Source organism: Capricornis sumatraensis, chromosome 14 (assembly GCF_032405125.1).
Source record: "Capricornis sumatraensis isolate serow.1 chromosome 14, serow.2, whole genome shotgun sequence".
NCBI lineage: Eukaryota > Metazoa > Chordata > Mammalia > Artiodactyla > Bovidae > Capricornis > Capricornis sumatraensis.
Window position 1 is genome coordinate 44,757,472 of NC_091082.1, and position 20,153 is coordinate 44,777,624.

General features: G+C 40.5%; 1 protein-coding gene across 1 annotated transcript; it reads right to left on the reverse strand.

Moving 5' to 3' along the window:
- Positions 1-6,659: 6,659 nt before the first annotated feature.
- On the reverse strand, positions 6,660-18,200 carry SELE (selectin E). The gene is made up of 12 exons (XM_068986414.1): positions 18,072-18,200; positions 17,645-17,729; positions 16,429-16,812; positions 15,326-15,433; positions 14,495-14,677; positions 13,189-13,374; positions 12,902-13,090; positions 11,107-11,283; positions 10,456-10,566; positions 9,571-9,592; positions 7,717-7,789; positions 6,660-6,783 (listed from the first exon to the last, which is right to left on the reverse strand). Exons 2-11 carry the CDS (start codon positions 17,679-17,681, stop codon positions 7,732-7,734), a joined length of 1,455 nt encoding a protein of 484 aa, XP_068842515.1. The 5' UTR covers positions 17,682-17,729; positions 18,072-18,200; the 3' UTR covers positions 6,660-6,783; positions 7,717-7,731.
- Positions 18,201-20,153: the final 1,953 nt, after the last annotated feature.

Genomic DNA, 20,153 nt, shown 5'->3' on the forward strand with positions numbered 1-20,153 from the left:
GCTACATGGGGAGGCCCTGTTAAACTCCAGTAGAGCTAACCCAACAGACTGGATTAACGGTAGCTCTTTCTCCTCCCTCTTTCCTTGCTCACCCCCTAGTGGACGTTCTTATTAATGGCACCTCCTGAAGATCGGCGACTCTAGCTTTTTGCCCTAGCAGGGGTCAGGGCCTACAGGTACCTTTATATTTCTAGACCTGAGATGTAAAGGAGATAGACTGCATACAAAATTAGGATCCGTGTGGTGGAGGGAAATGTAAAGGAAGAGTTACTCACATAGTCAGATTAACATTTTTAAAAAGACAGTAACAACAATTGTGTAGGGCTCAACACTCCATATTTATCACCTTATTTAACCTTTATAAAGCTTAATATCACAGCTCTCCAGTAATTATATTAAATAGTACTGCTTAAATTATTATATTTAAGCAGTAATATTAAAACAATAATCCAGTAATTATACTAAGTATTACTGCTCTCCAGTGAATATAATGATTATCCCCGTTTTTAAAAGTCTCAGAGAGGTTAAAAAAGTTGCTTTAGTCACAAAGGTAGTAAGAGATAGGGCTGGAGTTTTGAACCAGGATCAGTCAGTCCTGGAAACCATGCTGTTGATAGTTAAGCTGCAATTCTGAAAGGAACCCAGAAGACATGCTGAAGTGGGAACCAACCTGGGAGCTAAGAAGACGGAGAATTGCCAGAGCTCCTGCTATATATACCCCCAAAGACATGTCTAGACCTGTGTTTCTAAGTCCTTCTTTTTAATTCTCTCAACCCTTGTCCATCCAACCAGGCTTCCAGCCACACACATCCCCAGACACTGCTCTTGCCGAGGTCCTTCACTTCACTGAAGCCAAAAGCCAGTTATCTGTCTTCATCTTATTTGACCAATCAGCTCCTGGATTTCACTTCCCTAGTGACTCAGCAGTAAAGAATCCAGCTGCCAATGAAGGAAACTCAGATTTGATCCCAGATTTGGGAAGATCCGCTGGAGGAGGAAATGGCAACCTACTCCAATATTCTTACCTGGGAAACCCCATGGACAGAGGAACCTGGTGTGTTACAGTTCATGGGGTCGCAAAGAGTCGGACGTGACTGACCAATGGTGCACACATGCACTCCTGAACTTCCTCCTACTTCCCTGAATAGTCCCTCTCTGTTTCATTTGTTGACTCTCCCTCATCTCTCCAACCACCAGACCTTTGGAGTACTCCACTGCTCACTGCTTTTTCTCTTCTTATTTACCTTCATGGACTTGACAACACAATCCAATCTCTACACTTTGATGACCAGCTAGATGCTGATGACTTTCTGGAGAAGGAAATGGCAACCCACTCCAGTACTCTTGCCTGAAAAATCCCATGGACAGAGGAGCCTGGTAGGCTACAGTCCATGGGGTCGCAGAGTCGGGAGCAACTTCACCTCACCTCAAGCCTCTCAAATTGTGCATGTACTGAATTGAACTTCCTCCATACCTGGTGGGTTCTTCCCACAGCCTTTCCCATTTCAGTAAATTATAACCCCATCCTTCCAATTACTTAAGCCAAAGCTTTGGAGTTAACTGGGACACCTCTCTTTTTCTCACAACTCATATCCAATATGTCACCATCTTTTGTCTTTCTCATGAAAATATTTTCAGCATTCAATCACTTCTGTTTTATTAGGAATCCAAACCATCATCATCCCTCACCTATATTATTGTTGCAAAAGCCTCCTATCTGGACTCCATGGTTCTACTCTTTTCCTCTTATGGCCTGTTTTCAACAAAATAGTTTAAGTGATTCAGTTAAAATGAGTTTCATTCAGGGGCCCATCCAGAAACAAAGCTGGCCCCAGATGAGTGAATTCTTGCCCCCCTGAAAAGCCTTTAATGGAGGGGCCACTTGCAACAGGTGAACAACAAGGTTAAGAAAACAAACAAGAGAAAATGAGTATCCAGAGACTGGCAATACAGGAAGCTATTGCGTCCTTGGGACTGGAAAGTCAAGGAGAGGACATAGAGTATCAGTGAGGACTAGGACCCTGGGGAGAAGTCCCCCATCAGAAGATGTAGTAGAGGAAGGAGGCAGCTGCTTCCAGAAATAGCACCAGAAAGGGAAAAGAGTGAGTAGGAAATAACCTGACCACTCTCTCTTCTCATTTTCTGGTCTGCTTTTGTTGCTGTTTACTCATTCAATCATGTCCAACTCTTTGCAAACCCATGGACTGTAGCCCGCCAGGCTCTTCTGTCCATGGAAAACTCTCCAGGCAAGAAAAGTAGAGGGGGTTGCCAGTTCTTTCTCCAAGGGATCTTCCCTGACCCAGGGATTGAACCTTTACCTCCTCCATTGACAGGTGGGTTCTTTATCACTGAGCCACCAGGGAAGCCCACTGCATTGCCTCTTAATCCTACCTTATGGAACCTCTAGGATATTACCTAGTTCCTTTATTTGTAGCCATCAGCTTTCTCCTTTATTTCCATTTTATGCTGCACTGTTGCCAAATATATTTTGCTCCATAACTGGATTTAAACTTTTTGCCTTCGGAGACAACTCATTCCATTTGTGAAAAGCAGTCCTGCTTCTTAAGATGAGCCCAAATCTGCTTTTGTTCATCCACTTATTTATTCATTCATTCAATAAATATTTGTTGAGTATCTACCATGTGTCAGGTATAGGCGAGGTTCTAAGATTATAGCAATGAATAAGATAATAAGTTCCTACTCTTAAGAAACATAGAATCTAGTGGGGAAGACAGATATTAAACAAATAATTATTTAATGCCAATCAAAAAAAAAGAAGAATATGGGCTATAAGAGCATTAAAGAGGGGACCTGGTCTAAGGCGTCAATTGTCATGAATCGAAATTTAAGCAGAGAACCTGAAAGATGAGTAGGAATCAGGGACGCAAAGAGTAGAGGCTGTCTAGACGGGGAGGGGGAGTAACTGTGGACAGAAGAAGCTAATGTCTCCAAGGCAGGCAGAGAAAGTTCTCCATTGTGGATGGAGTACAGTTCCTGAAGTGCTGGTGTGAAATGTGGTTGGGAAGTGAGCAAAGACTAGATTTGTGTGCTTGTTGTGTCAATGACTTGAAACCATAGAACATCCTAACAGCCAACTGAGAACCTAGAAACTAATGAGTTGGTGGGGATTTTACCGTGTAGTCCAGGGGTGGTAATAAAGACCCATTCTGAGGGCTCTCAGTGGGAATCAGTTGATGAAAGTTATTAAAACAGCTATTGATAGGATTTTGCACTATTGGGAGATCAAGGAAAAGAAAACATCTTCTTGATTTCAGACTTTAATCTTATAAACCAGCAGCATGACTACATATGTGCATAACTGAAGAGAGAAATATTTTAATTTCTCTTGGCTTAGAATCTTTCGGGAGAGAGCAGTTAAAGTTTTAAGGTAGAAACTATATCTTTTCGAACTGAAAGAGGACCATGAGCTCTTCCTGTTTAGGTAGATTTTTGTTTTCTTTCATTAAAAACTTCTTTTCTAATCTTTTAATCTGCTGACACCAAGAATTTTTCCACTTTGCACTACTATGTGTGCGCTACTTGTCTATGTCTGTTTGACTTAGGTATCTTCTGAATACATTTAATTTGTCCAGTTTTCTCTTTGGGGGAACCTGGGAAAGCTAATATTCCTGCTTCCTCTGCATTTCTAGCTGATGTCTCAAGTGTGTACCCATTTCAGTCCTACATGAAAACATCCCTAATTAGCAGGATCTATACTTGTTTTTCGCCTTTTCTTTAATTTTATCTTAAGTAGTACTTTGAGCTAAGAAGAAGTATAAAATCAAAGTGAAAAAAACTTTAGTCTGTAACAATGTTATAGCTACATTTTTTTTTTTAAGTCTGGCTAACCAAGCTAAACATTAAACCCTGTTTTCTTAGGAATTTCAGATATTCCAATTCTTTGATAACAATGAGATTCACAAGATGGTTTTTAGCTGGGTATACACAAGACATTTTGCATTGACATTATTTTAGCAAAGAGAAAGCACACATCCTCTGTAGGAAAAACTACTGTCTCTAACCCTGGAGAATAACTGAGACTGGGGGATAAATCAAGGTGAATTGGTTGACTTGAGTAACCTAGAATTGAAGCTAGCATGATACACAGACTCCAGAAGTCTTTGTTTCATCGTGCTTAATGATTGTTTTTAGATTATTAATATTTTTCCAACAACTGATGCAAAAACCCATATGTATACTATTTCATACACACTAGGGTGGTGATAATCAAAATGACAGGCAATAACAAGTATTGAAATGAATGTAGAGAAATAGGAACTTTCACACATTGTAGGTGGGACTGTGAAAGGGTACTGCCCTTTTGGGAAACAATTTGGCAATTCCACAAAATGTGAAGCATGAAGTTACCATATGACCCAACAATTCCTCTTCTGGGTATATGACCAAGAGAACTGAAAATATAAGTCTACTCCAAAACTTGGGCATGAATGTTCATAGCAGTGTTAGTCACAATAGTCAAGAAACAGAAACAATCCAAATGTCCATCATTTGATGAGTGGAAAAAGAACATGAGGCATATTCAAACAGTAGAGTATTATTCAGTAATGAAAAGGAATAGAATACTGATACATGGTAAAAAAAAAAAAAAAAAGGCTGAACCTTGAAAGTTCACTTCAGTTCAGTCACTCAGTCATGTCCAACTCTTTGCAACCCCATGAATTGCAGCACGCCAGGCCTCCCTAACTCCCGGAGTTCACTCAAACTCACGTCCATCGAGTCGGTGATGCCATCCAGCCACCTCATCCTCTGTTGTCCCCTTCTCCTCCTGCCCCCAATCCCTCCCAGCATCAGAGTCTTTTCCAATGAGTCAACTCTTTGCATGAGGTGACCAAAGTATTGGAGTTTCAGCTTCAGCATCAGTCCTTCCAAAGAACACCCAGGACTGATCTCCTTTAGGATGGATTGGTTGGATCTCCTTGCAGTCCAAGGGACTCTCAAGAGTCTTCTCCAGCACCACAGTTCAAAAGCATCAATTCTTCAGTGCTCAGCTTTCTTCACAGTCTAACTTTCACATCCATACATGACCACTGGAAAAACCATAGCCTTGACTAGATGGACATTTGTGGGCAAAGTAATGTCTCTGCTTTTGAATATGCTGTCTAGGTTGGTCATAACTTTCCTTTCAAGGAGTAAGCGTCTTTTAATTTCATGGCTGCAATCACCATCTGCAGTAATTTTGGAGCCCAAAAAACATTATGCTAAACAAAAGATGCTAGACATAACAGGCCACATATTGTAGAATGATTCTATTTTTATGAAATGTCTAGAAAGATAAATTTATAGAAGGAAAAAGTAGGTAAGTAGTTATCAGGGACTGGGAAAGATGGAGAGTGACTACTGTTGGGTCCTGTGTTTCTTTTGGGGGGTGATAGAAATGTTCCAGAGTTAAGATAGCAGTGATGGTCACAGGATCTTGTGAATATACTGAAATCCATTGGATTTTATATTTATAAACAGTGAATTTTATGGTATGTGAGTTTTACCTAAGTAAAATAGATTTTTAAGAGCCATTACACAGGATAAATATAAACATGTTTATTATCAAACTTTACAGTGCCATGTTACGTACAATAGTTGTGATTGTAGACATTTGTTATTTAGTCACTAAGTTATGTCCGACTGTTTTACAACCCCATGGACTATAGCCCACCAGGCTTATCTGTCCATGGGATTCTCCATGCAAGAATTCTGGAGTGGATTGCCATTTGCTGTTCCAGGGTATCTTCCTATCTCAGGGATCGAACCCACATCTCCTGCTTGGGAGATGGATTCTTTACCACTGAGCCACCTGGTAAGCCCAGGTATGACATAAGCTTAATAAATATGTACATAAAACATTTAAAATAATAACTTAAAATACTTGCACTGAATTAAGACTTACGCATTTATACTACATTCAATGCAAGCAAAAAGAACACAACCTCTAAAAGCACTTCAGTGCTTAGTCGCTCAGTCATGTCCGACTCTGTGACCCCACGGACTGTAGCCCTCCAGGCTCCTCTGTCCATGGGATTTCCCAGGCAAGAATACTGGAGTAGGTTGCCATTTCCTTCTCCAGGGAATCTTCCCTACAAAGGTATTGAACCTATGTCTCTTACATCTCCTGCAGTAGCAGGCAGAGTCTTTAATACTGTGCCACCTGGGAAGGTAAAAATACTTTAAAAAACACTGAATCCCACAAGGATCAAAGTGATTGAGACTGTACTTGCTGTGCTAAATAAGAGTTTGCACTACTAACAACTTTGAAATGTCATCACCCCATGGCATTAAACTTTTGTCATTTCCCCCAAGTCTATTAATAGAATATCTATGACCAATTAGTTTCCTCTAAATTCTTGACAATTATTATTCATCCCCATGACAGCAACTATAGAATCAGCAGCTGAAACACGATGACGGACCAAAGAAAGAAACAGTGCCACTAAATATTGTATTACCCCCACAAGATTTCAAAGTGAGTGAAGGGTGAGTTAGGAAAGGAATTCTGAGATTCTAGAGCCTTAGGCTCTTTGCTTTTGCATGGATAAGAATATGCTTTCCTTCCAGTAGCCAGCGCTGGAAAGGAGAGAATTGAGTCTTTTCTGGTGGCAGACTGGACTTGCGCATTGGATTTTGTCCACTGAAGTCCTCATGAGTACCATGGCCCCACCTGTAAATGCAGCCAGTGGATACAGTAGGAGAGAAGAGCTGGAGACCCAAGCAGACCTCTCTGTCTCTGCCATCTTCAGGGTATTGCTCTAGTTCCCTAATTTGCTTGTGCTCCTGCAATGAGAGTGCATGACATCAGGATCCTTAATATTTTGCATACTAACAGCAACAACAAAATTCTCCTTCTAGCACAGACAACTGTGTGTACTCTCACAAGGCTAGTCCAAATATGAACATTATCTTATTCAGTTGGTATAGTGAAACTATTCTGTACGATACTCTAATGATGGATACATGTCATATTTGTCAAAACCCATAGAATGTACAGAACCAGGACTGAACCCTAATGTAAACTGTGGGATTTCGTTAATAATGATGTATCAGAACTGGCCCATCAATTTTAACAAAATACCATACTAATGTAAATGTCAATAATAGAGGAAATCAGAAGGTATGAGGGAGGTATGTTAGAACTCTGTTCTTTCTACTGATTTTTTCTGTAAACCTAAAACTGCATACACAAAAATGTCTATTAATTAAAAAAAAATCTATTCAGAGGCAACTTGAACCTTCCAAATTCTCACAGAGCAAAGCAGAGTGTTTTTAAGAATACAGATTTTAGAGCCAGACTGCCTGAGTATGATTCCTGACTATGTAACTTAATAGTTTTGAGATTTTAGGCATTAGTCAACTTCCCTGTGCCTCATTTTCTTCATATATATAATAATAAACACAATAGCCCTTATCTCATAGAATTCCTAGCTTCGAGTGTTTCCTAGAATATAGTAAGTGCCATAGAATGGTTAACTATCATTATTATTGTTAATGTTCATAAATGAAATGACTCATTGAAGGCAAGATTCTTGTTCCTTTCCTCTCCTACAAAAAAAAAAGAAAAAAGAAAAGAAAAGAAACAACTTTCCATAAAATAACACCAAGGTGGTGATTTCCCTGCTAGAAACTAGCAGGTTTGGAGGGTTCAAGGAACAATAGAATATGTGGAGAAGATGTCTTTTTTCAAAACTATATGTGATTTTCAAATCTTACCTGATTCCTTTGGACTTAAACTAACTCGGAAGGTGTTGAGTAGCATCCATTTGATTTCAGGCTTGAGCAGCTGCTGTGGAACACATGAGAACACCAAGGTAAAGCACTGGTTTCCAACATGAAGAGAAAAATGTGTAAGATGTTCAATGGCATGCTTTACAATTAGGTTGGTACAAAAGTATTTGTAGTTTCAGACTGTGAATTTTAGATCATAACCAGGCTCAAACACATCGTTAGCAATCAAAATAGGAATGTTACAATCAACACATTTTTGCCAATGAGAAATAAGTTGCTCTGTTCCTGTAGCATAAAAATTTGTGCTTTGGTATTCAGTGAACTCTTCGCAAGGATTTTCTGCCTCAGGCTGGTTGTAGAAGCGTTTTCCCTGCAAAAAGTTGTAAAGCTGCTTAATGAAGGGCTAGCTGGTTGGCAAGAGGTCAGCTGAATATGGTGAATGAGGCAAAACTTCATAGCCCAATGTGTTCAACTTCTGCGATGTGTGGTCCAGCATTGTGGAGAAGAACTGGGCCCATTCTGTTGACTAATGCTGGCTGCAGGCATTGCAGTTTTTGGTGCCTCTCATCAATTTGCTGAGTATTCTTCTCAGATGTAATGGTTTCAGTGGGATTCAGAAAGTTGTAGTGGATCAGACAGGCAGCAGACCACCAAACAGTGACCATGACTATTTTTTATGCAAGTTTGGCTTTTGGAAGTGCTTTGGAGCGTCTTCCTCGGTCCAGCCACAGAGCTGGTTGTCATATAAACTCCACTTTTCATTGCATGTCACAATCTGATTGAGAAATGGTTTGTTGTTGTTGTGTAGAATAAGAGAAGACAACAGTTCAAAATGATGATTTTTTTTTTTTTTTTTGCAGTCAGCTCACTTATTGAGCCTTTTCACCTTTCCAATTTGCTTCAAATGCTGAATGACCATAGAATGGTTGACACTGAGTTCTTTGGCAGCTTCTCACGTAGTTAGTTGTTGGAGGATCAGCTTTGGTGATACTCTCAATTAGTCATTGTCAACTTCCAATGGCCTGCCACTATGCTCCTCATCTTCAAGGCTGCCTTCTTTGCAAAACATCTTGAACCACCACTGCACTGTGTGTCCATTAGCAGTTCCTGGGCCAAATGTCTTGATGTTGCAAGTTGTCTCCGCTGCTTTACAACCCATTTTGAACTCAAATTTAAAAATTGCTCTAATTTGAGTTTTGCTGAACATCATTTCTATAGTCCAAAATAGCAAGTTTGATGCATGAAGCAGGGAACTCAAAGCTGGTGCTCTGAGTAGGGGGATTCAGGATGGGGGGACACATGTGCACCTGTGGGTGAGTCATGTTGATGTAAGGCAAAAGCCACCACAGTATTGTAGAGAAATTACCCTCTAATTAAATTAATTAATTTTAAAAAGAGAGCAAATAGGAACAGAGTAGGAAACTATTATTCTTCATTATAAATAAATAAATAAACAGCAAGTAATGCCATTAGCGGGGCTTTCCTAGGGGGCACTAATGGTAAAGAACCTGTCTTATGTCAATGCAGGAGGCATAAGAGACTCAGGTTCGATCTCTGGGTTGGAAATATCCCCTCCAGTATTTTTGCCTGGAGAATCCCACGGACAGAGGAGCCTGGCGGACTATTGTCCATAGGGTTCCAAAGAGTCAGACACAATTATAGCGACTTAGCACACACAAAGTCATTAGCAAAAACACATAAAGTGAGAAATGTGCATTAAAATAATGTATAACATAAGCACATTTATTTAAGAATGTATTCCAATATCAAACAGCAAATTTCAACAGTGCAAAACCACAATTACTTTTGCACCAAACTAAATTCAAGAATGCAGCTTACCTGGCAGGAGAAAATTTTTTTGCTGCAAGAGAAAGAGAACTATTAATTTGGACTAAATGACTTTCAAGTACATTTTAAATCCTGAAACAATAAGTCTCTATTTATCACGGATTGCAAACTCAAGGCCTTCAAGTCCCCTATAATTATCAGAACACAAACATATCTTGGTGACAACAGGGCAGGGTGAATGCAAAGTGCACATTCATGCAGAGGGTACAGCAGCTTCCAAAGGCAGGCAGATAGCCTATAGGCTCCACCTGCCAAGTTTGTCTGTCTTCCAGTTGGTCATGAGAAATCTCAAATCTGATTTGATATGAAATTTCCTATTTCGTAAATGTCAGAATTTAGTTCAAAAAAATTTAAAGACTCTGTAGGCCAAACAGCTCAAGAGTGTGGCTAGATGTGTTTGCATATTCTCTGTGTGTGCTTAGTTGATCCATCGTGTCCAACTCTTTGTGACCCTGTGGACCATAGCCCACCAGGCTCCTCTATCTATGATTTTTTTCTGGCAAGAATACTGCATATTTCCTGAGATGCTCCAAAATTTAAGCCTATATTCCAAATACAATTTTTGGAAACATTTTGTTCATTTTTCCATGAACACTAATTATGGCAGCCTCAGTGCAGCAACTCCTCAGACCACAGGGTTCAAAGTGAATAGCATCCCCTGGAGCTGTACAATGTTAGCATACTAACATTTGTATTAAAACTCTTTTCCTAAGAGTTCTGCTTATTTATCCTGCTGTTTATTCATGTTTATCATTAAATGACTAGTGATTTGATTCTAATTACTTTTTAAATCTGTGAAAGACAACATGACTCATCAATGAGAAAAAAAATTTTTTTTCAAAAACCTTTTTAGAGTACATTCATAAATGCCCTCACCTTTCTTCTGAAGGCGTTTCAGAAGCCAGAAGAGAAATGATGGTATTGTCACAAGGGAGACTCCAGCAGTAGAAAGTCCAACTGCCAAGGGAGTTTGGGACACAGTGGGAACTAAGGAAACAGGGGGTGAACGGTCATGAGAAGAAATTAAATTTAAAGTCTTCCTGTTCTGTCCATTTGCCCTTTTCTTTGTACACTGGTTATAATATGCAAAGCAGAAGTCATCTAGTCCAATACATGAGGCAGAGACATGGTACTAAAGGCCTTTGAGATCAGCCCAAACCTCTTTGTGAGCTTATCTCCCAGCACGGTCAGACAGAGCTCTAACTTGCCAAGCTTTTACAGCACACCTTGATTAACCTCTGTCTCTCTTTCTCTCTTTTTCACTCATTTTCCTTTCCCTCCAATTTCTCCCACTAGCTCTCCTTTCTCCAATTATCAAAATTCCATCAACATGTCACTCCTGTTTTCTCTCTTCCCCGTAAAACGAAATATCCATCCCTTAAATGTTAACCTGGGCGACCTTTCTGACCTTTCTGGTTTGGATATACTGAATAGTTCATTATTGTAGCCAGATAGCTTCCTTTCTTCGCTTGCTTTCTTCTCTCTTATTCCCCCGCCCCAGACAACCACGATCACTCAGTGCTTCACCTTCACAGGTTGGCAGCATCCCAGACCAGTGCCCTGTAGCACCACAGGTCAGCGCTACGGAGCCATTGAGCGTCCATCCTTCAGGACATGCAAACATGCACTCAGTTCCAAGCATGGGCTCCCCATTGCAGTTCATGTTGAGCTTTCCAGAAACATCCAAACGTGAACATCGTACCACTGAAAATGATAGGATATGGGTAACAGTTAAGAAAAATCTACTGGGAGACTTCTGACACTGACAGAAAGTCACCAATACATTTCAGTGCTAAATAGTTTTCAGTATGTAGGAAATTAGAATCAAGTCCTTTGGGGCAATTTGCAAAGCAGATAAATTTTATGTGGCTGCCTCTTCATTGGGCTTCCCTAGTGACTCGGTTGGTAAAGAAACTGCCCTCAGTGCAGGAGATCCAGGTTCGATCCCTGGGTCAGGAAGATGCCCTGGAGAAGGAAAAGGCAACTCACTCCAGTACTCTTGCCTGGAGAATTCCATAGAGAGAGGAGCAAGGCAGGCTGCAGTCCATGGGACTGCAAAGAGTCGGATATTAGTGCCTCTTCATTAGTCCCTGGACAAATGGGAAGATGGCTGTGTTTTCTTTTAATTCCAGTCCCTCTGTTGATAGTGGTATTAGACAGCCTTTTACAGGACCAATGGCTCCTGAGCTCTGTTCTGACATGTGATGAAGTTAGGGTCAGGAGAAAGATTCTAGGTAGCCAGGGAGCAACTTATGAGTCTTGAGTACTTATAGATGAGGCTGAAAAGAAAGGAAGATAAGAAGGCAGCCACATCAAATTTATCTACTTTACAGTTTGGTTTTTGTCTTGTGGTTTTTTGCCACTAGAAATAACTCTGTGCTGTATTTGGCTACAAAAATGTTAGTACCTAATAGTGAAACCTGTTTGTTTTCAGTATGCTCACTCTTGCTTTATTAAACTAACTTCTAGTGCTTATGTATGTTTTAAGGGTGTCTCTTTAACTGAGACCATTCTTGAAACATTTTCCTCACTGCTAGTTATGAGCAGTTTCAGAAGAAGGGCATGACAAGAGTTTTAGAGTCAAATCATAAGGAGAAGGAGGTGGCAGAGGATGAGTTGGTTAGATAGCATCACCAACTCAATCGACATGGATTTGAGCAAACTCCAGGAGATAGTGAAGGACAGGGAAGCCTGGAGTGCTGCAGTCCACGGGGTCTCAAAGAGTCAGACATGACTTAGCAACTGAACAACAACAGCAACAACATGTTCTCATAATTCTATATTGTAAATTTTCTAATGCGATTTCCCTTTAGATTAAGATTTCTGCTTACTTGATGCTAATGTTATAAAATTATATATATTTATATATATGCTTATGTGCTCAGTTGTATCAGACTCTGCAATCCTATGGACTGTAGCCCCTAATAACTCAGCAATAAAGAATCTACCTGCCAGTGCCAGAGCCCAGGAGATGTGGGTTCAATCCCTGGGTTGGGAAGATCCCCAGGAGGAGGCATGGCAACCCACCTCAGTATTCTTGCCTGGAAAATCCTATAGGCAGAAGAGCCTGGCAGGCTATAGTCCATAGAGTTGCAAAGTTATATTAGCCCAGGACAATTAAGAAACCAGCAAAGCATCCACTCTTATTCCACACAGTCCTTTCCCTGGACAAGCATCAGATATTCTATATGCATCTCAAAAACATAAGATGCTTGTTGCCCATCAGATCTGATTATTATAGTTAATGTAGGCAGCTGGTTTCATTTTAAGTGCCCCCATTTAGAGACTGCTGTTCTTTGAGAAAGGAGACTCTTAGGCTTACCTTCACAAACTGGGATCTGCTGTGTCCATTGTCCCTGGGCAGTGCATTCAACCTGGGCTGGCCCCTGCAATGCGAAGCCCTCTGCACAGGTGAAGTGGCAGGATGACTTGAAGGCAAACTCTCCAACCAAGGAGTGGCTACATTTCACAGTGCCGTTCTGAGGATGGCTGATGGCTGCACAGGTTACAGCTGCAACACATGTCCCAAGTTATATTAGCAGGTCAGACTTGCCCATTTGGAGAACAGGTTGAGATGTTACAGTAAATCTTGATGTGGAACCACCTTACCTTTACATGTTGGCTGCTTGTTGTCCCAAATCCCAGAGGAGGTACACTGTAAGTGCTGGGGTCCAGTGAGTTTATATCCTTCCTGACACTCAAACGTACAGGTAGTGTTCCATGGGAGGCTTCCATGGTTTTGGGAACAGTTTACAACTCCGTTGTCTGGATTTGACAAAGCATCACACTGAACCACTAGGGATTTGAAAGAACACCATGAAATTTTAAAGAAGAGTGAGATATTCACTTCTTGAACTGGAGTTTATAACACAGTAAGGAAACTACCATCAGAGGGTAGAACTCAAAGCCTGAGGTTAACTTCTGGGGACATGCACACCCACAATAAAGTTGTTATGTTTTTTCCTTGATATTTTCATCCTCTCTGATTGACTTTGACTATGCTAAGTGGTACCTGATCGTTTTACCTGGCTTATTTTACAAAAGGCAGAAACAAAGAAAAATAGCAGATTCTAGATCAGGATTTATGACTAGTTATGATTAAAAAAAACAAATCCCAGCATACACAGAACATTCATTTATTTTATCCCAGCAAGACCTGGAGGATGGAGAAGGAAATGGCAACCCACTCCAGCATTCTTGCCTGGGAAATCCCACAGACAGAGGAGCTACAGTCCACGGGGTCACAAAAGAGTCGGACATGACTTGGTGACTAAACAATAAGACCTGGAGGAAAGAGTTTTTCTGTCTTTTCCTAAGAAGATAAAACAGAGAGAAAAGGATATACTGAGGCTGCTCGGTTATCATGATCTTCAATGGTCCAATTGCATGGATGAAATTCAACAGAGACAGGAGAGAGGAAGTCATTCAGATTTTGAGAGGGCAGTTCCACAGTTCTGTGTTCCCTTACACATCATGAGAGCCTCAGAAACACTCATGCCAAATACAGGATCAAAACTTTTCTCAAAGCCAGCTGGTACCATATTGGCCCTATATACACTGGCTGAGAGAACAAGTTGAATCGGAATTTAATTAGAATAAGTTTAGAAGGAACTTTCCCTGAAGTGCTGAAAATGGCATAGTGAAGTGAAGTGAAGTGAAATGAAGTTGCTCAGTCGTGTCTGACTCTTTGCGACCCCATGGACTGAAGCCTACGAAGCTCCTCTGTCCATGGAATTTTCCAAGCAAGAGTACTGGAGAGGGTTGCCATTTCCTTCTCCAGGGGATCTTCCCCACCCAGGGATCAAACCCAGGTTTCCTGCATTGCAGGCAGACGCTTTACCATCTGAGCCACCAGGGAACCAAGGGGATGAGAGATGAATTGGAGAATGCTCTATGCTTTCTGAGAGAGACTTACCATTGCATTTTGGGAGAGCAGTGCTCCATTCTCCAGAGGACATGCACCGAGCAGCCTCTGTGCTGCTTGGGAGGTAGCCCTCTGCACAGCTGATGGAGCAGGAAGAGTTGTAGGTGAATTTCCCCAAAGGGTTGCAAACCAGATGTCCATGCTCAGGATGTTTCTGTGCCTGACAGGTCACAACTGAAAAAGGAAAACAAATCAGTTCTGCTCCTCTCTCACCCTGTAGCACGTGGGAAGAACCCTGGAAACCAGAACTACTATTTATCAAACATCAGGCACCAGGCTTCCCAGGTGGCACTAGTGGTAAAGAACCTGCCTGCCAATGCAGGAGACAAAAGAGACCTGGGTTAGATCCCTGGGTTGGGAAGTTCCCCTGGAGGAAGGCACAGCAACGCATTCCAGTATTCTTGCCTGGAGAATCCCATGGACAGAGGAACCTGGAGGGCTACAGTCCATGGAGTCTCAGAGAGTCACACATGACTGAAGGGACTCAGCGAAGAACAGGCACTATGAAAATGTCATGTCTGCATTTGTTCACATCATCCAAACCATAAGCCTGTGAAGTTGGTACTCTTTTGTCCTCGTTTTACCATGAGAAACCTGGGACTTGAGAGTTTACCTCGCTGTTGTCAAGGAGCCATAACTACTAAGAGGTGGATCTGGGATTCAAACACAGGAGGATCTGATTTCACAGCTTCAGCTCTTAACCTCCTTCTGACTCCATATGCTCCAGCGAAGAGAAAGCATGCAGACCTGACACCAAAACCAACTGGGACATAAAGTGCTCCTACACTCTCAAGTGAAGGAAAAGGGGAGACCAAGCCTTACCTTGCTCACACCTGAGGCCCTTGAAGCCAGGGTGGCACTGGCAAGTGTGGTTGTTGATGGTCTCCACACATTCACCACGGCTGCTGCAGGATGTGGGGGTACAGGCAGCTGCGGAAAAGACAATCCGTGAGGACTGCTGTTATTATGCTTCAACTGAGTTTCTTTGAATTTAGGATCGACAATGTGTAACAGGGATGTCACCAATGATACAGAGTGTCAGAGATTTTAATAGAGGTGCTTGATGAAATGCCCAATCTGAGTTTTAAGCTCAAAAATTTCAAACCCTGACGTTAATATCAGAGGTAGAGCTGTAACTGGCACCCAAAATAGAAAAGTCACTTTATCACAAATTCTAAAGAGAATTCTCCTACTGCAAATAAATAACAAGTAACTAAAAAGTGTGTTATACGTGTGCATATACACTGTATATAAGTATGTGGTGGTTTAGTCGCTAAGTCATGTCTGACTCTTTGAGACTGCATGGACTGTAGCCTGCCAGGCTCCTCTGTCCGTGGGATTCCTCTCGGCAAGAATACTCGAGTGGGTTGCCACTTCCTTCTCCAGGGGATCTTCCGCACCCAGGGATTGAACCTGAGTCTCCTGCATTGCAGGTGGTTTCTTTACCACCTGAGTCACCAGGGAAGCCACATATGCATATATTTAGGTCTATACTTGTATATAGCTTCCCTGGTGGCTCAGTAGGTAAAGAATCTGCCTTCAATCCAAGAGATTCAGGTTCAGTCCCTGGATGGGGAAGACCCCCAGAGAAGCAAATGGCAACCCACTCCAGTATTCTTGCCTGGGAAATCCCATGAACAGAGAAGCCTTGTGGGCCACAGTCCATGGAGTCATAAGAGTCAGACACGACTTAGCAACTAAATCACCACCACACATAAATACATACGTTCTTAACTACATTCACACAAAGAAGCAAAAAGAGGCAAATTTCAGGTGTCTAAACATTTCAAATAGAATGTGTACAACCTGTATCTTTTTAGAACATAAAATCCACACAATAGAGACCAGTCTTTGTATACAGTCAACAATCTGTCAAGATGCTCACACACAACACCTCCCTCCCACTGCTGCTGTAGACTCCCTACCTTTGTAACACAAGGCGAACTTCTTTTTGGTGCAGTTCTCATCATTCCACTTGCCTGAGTCCTTTTCTCTCTTAATGTAGATCTCTACACAGTCCTCATCAGTTTGCTTATTGTTCGGTTCACCTGGAGCCCAGTTTGTGGCTTCTTTAGTCAAAGACTTATTGGTCCCTATCCAGGTCCATGTACCGTTGATCTTTCTGATTCCAATCCAGTAGTAACTCGGTGAGTGGCTGAATGTGGAGTTCAGGTATTCAATCTCTTCCTGGTTTTGAATTGCAACTAGAGCTGTGTAAGTTTTCTGGCAATAATCTCTGGCCGCCTCAAAAGTCATGATTTCCGTGGATGCGTGGTAAGACCAGGTTCTACTTTCTTTAAACAGAAGCACTAAGGGGGAAAACATGAGAGGAATGGGAAAGTTTAGCCCTGCTGTGGTTTGACTCTGTTAGCTGAATCTTTTGTTGTATTTTTGGAATCTAGTGGCCTTTGTGTGCATGCCTGCTCAGTCGCTTCAGCCGTGTCTGACTCTTTGCGGCCCCATGGACCACAGCCCGCCAGTCTCCTCTGTCCATGAGATTCTCCAGGCAAGAATACTGGAGTGGGTTGCCATGCGCTTCTCCAGGGGATCTTCCTGACCCAGGGATCGAACCCACGTCTCCTGCATTGCAGGTGGATTCTTCACTGCTGAGGCACCAGGGAAGCCCCTTAGTGGCCTTTGGGATGATTCAATTTTTTTTTCCAAAGTAAGAATTTCTTGGAAAATTTTTTCCAAAGTAAAATGGGTACGAATGGAGAAACCACCATTTACTGTGTTTCTCTTTTGTAATTGACCTTCCACTTGGTGCTTCACCCACTATAACCTATCAATACACCTACCTAATAGTAGAATAATAATCAGAATAACTAAGCTTTTTTGAGCACTAAATATACACCACCAAGCACTGTCTGAGGCACTTTACATGAGCCATGATATTGAGTCCTCAAAAGGCTTCTGGGAAATAGATTATTTATGATCACTGTTTATACCTAAGGGAGCTGAGACACAAAGAGGTAAATGGCTCCTAGCCCAGGGCACAACACATTATGAGGAGGAGCCCAAGATGCTGCTAAACAACCTACATTACACTTGGCAGCCCCCCACAAGGAAGACTTATCTGGTCCAAAATACCAGTAGTGCTAAGGATAAGAAATTTTAGTCTATCAACTGACATTGACTTACCAAAAGTGAGAGCAGAGAGATACTGTGAAGCAATCATGACTTCAAGAGTTCTTCTGATCCAAAGATTAGACTTGAAAATGCTTTTCTGGTGGGGGAAGTACAAAATTAATTATAGAATGAACTCCCAGGCTACCAGATACCCAGATCATTCTACAATGATGTGTAGAGTTGGCATCATAAGATATTTAGATTAAAGGATTATAATCTTGTGCCACAAGGTTTATTTCAAAGAAGTCTGCCCAAGGGAATCAATACAGAAGTTAAGATTTTCATAATTTCAGTCAAAAATAAAAGTCAGGTTTTAACTAGTCTGAATACAATAAGAGCTTGCACAGATCTTCTACGGAAGGCTTTTTGCATATCTGTTCATAGTCATGATCTGTGCTTCATGGTCAAGACTGCTCTTGTAAAGATTTCTTGCACTTACTGTTCAGTATCAGATTCCTCCCGTGTTGCTGCTGCTTCTGTTTTGTGCCACTCCTGCAGATTTTGATGTAAGGTCAGCCAAGAATAGTGGAGCCTTGCTCCTGCTGGAACCATCCTTTATAGGATACCTCGCTTCCTGTGAGTAATACAGATATGTCCAAACCCAGTAAAGAGGAATTCCCAGCAATTCCACAGTGCTAAAAATTACAATGATGTCAAAATGAGTTCTCCTTTTTAATGTGTCTTTTTATTTTAGATGAATTCTATTAATATGACACAAAGGCATGGTTTTAATTCTATTAACATAAAATCCACGTCTTTAGAAAGTTTTAAAATGTGGCTTATTAGCAGTCCCTTTCCTGAAATTGGGGTAGTAATCAGAATTTTATCAACTGAAGTGAACTAAGAATAGTTTTGTCATCTATGGGCTATTACTCTTGATTTTCTTACTGCATACCAGTCAATAATGGGTCATCACTCACTTTTTTTCTCTTTCTCACCTTCCAGTTCAACTCATTTTAAGGTACATTGTCTCACAGAGGTAATGTTAATTATTAAATAAATGTTAATCCTCAGATTCTATGCATAGTTTTGACTAAATGACTAGAAATAGTATCTCCCACTTACATGTCTGAAATAATTCCTTGTTTCTTAAATATAAGAAAAACGAGAAACAGATATTCCATCTGGAAAGTGTTCATGATTTGTTCAGTGAGAAAATAAAGATGAAAACTATACATATTTGTATTTAATTGAACCAAATTTGGTTTGAAAATTTTAAATGTGAATTGCAAAAAGAAAAAAAAATTCAATGTATCAAAATGTCAACAATAGATTTCTAGAGGGCAGGATTTAGGGGTTATTTTTATAAGCTTCATGATTATTTTCAGCATTTTGCAGTTTTTGCAATGACCCTCTATTACTTTTATAGTAAAATGAACACAGTTTAAATATGACTGTGTCAAATATAACTATATATATAGTTATCACCTTCATATATGGATATATAATACCACTGATTCCTGCTCTTTATAGTGGCATTTCTTTGGGGGGATTATGTACAATACAATCACCATTCCCTATCTCTGCATCCCATCTAATTCAAATGGTAGAGACAGTAAATGGGAACCTTTTAATTTCCATATCCTGTAGAGAGCAAGTGAAGCTAATATTCTACAGTTACAGCTTTTAAAAACAGGACACCTAACAATGTACTCTCAGCAGACATGAAGTAGTCATGAAGGGGTTGAGGGGGACATAACAGGTTTATTTCTCTCATTACTTGTTAGCGCCCTGGTTCTTTCTGTGTACATAAAGACCTAAACCAAACAGGAAAAGAGGAGAAAAATTCCAACAAATACAACTGACTTAAAAAGTAAATGAATAACCCAGTTAGCTAATTTAACTCCTAAATATGCTCAACTTTTAACAGAGAATATATACCATCCACCCTCCCACTGTCCTATATTTTCCAGATGTTAGCATTATTTTAACTTTTTATCAAACTTTACTTTTGTAAATGTGGTTGTTGTTGCTCAGTAAATGTGGGAAGTAATCGGTCACAGTGTTTGTTTAGATTTTAGAGAAAGATGTGAAGCTGGGTTAATATTAATATTGTTAATCTATATGTATGTTAATTTTCAACAAGTTGTGAACACATGATTTGTCACTTAAAAATGGGTACTGTAGGCAGATCTTTATCTGACACAGTAATAAAGTACCTAATAATTATTTTGAAAATAGAAGTTAGTCATAACAGCCTGAGATAACTACATTTACTATTACAATTTTTCATAACTAAATTAAGTTTGTCTTTTTCCTTTCTCATTAGTTCACAAATATCTAAAAATATCTCCAATGGTGGTACAGTCCCTATTTCATTTACTATATATGTCCTGGACTCCCCAGTTATAATGTATAACATATATTGAACCTTCACCATGTGCCAGGCCCTGTTCTAAGTTTTTTACATATTCATCTACATATTTATTTAATTCTTACAATAGCCTATGAAATAGGCACTCTTATGATCCCCGCAATACAGATGAAGAAACTGAGGAACCAAGGATTTTTATGGGTCTCA

Coding starts and splice junctions, on each gene's coding strand:
- SELE (XM_068986414.1), bottom strand. CDS start 17,681: ATGATTGCTTCACAGTATCTCTCTGCTCTCACTTTTG. Junction 15,434..16,428: donor GTTCGCCTTGTGTTACAAAG/GTAGGGAGTCTA, acceptor TCTTTTCCGCAG/CTGCCTGTACCCCCACATCC. Junction 14,678..15,325: donor GGGCCTCAGGTGTGAGCAAG/GTAAGGCTTGGT, acceptor TTCCTTTTTCAG/TTGTGACCTGTCAGGCACAG.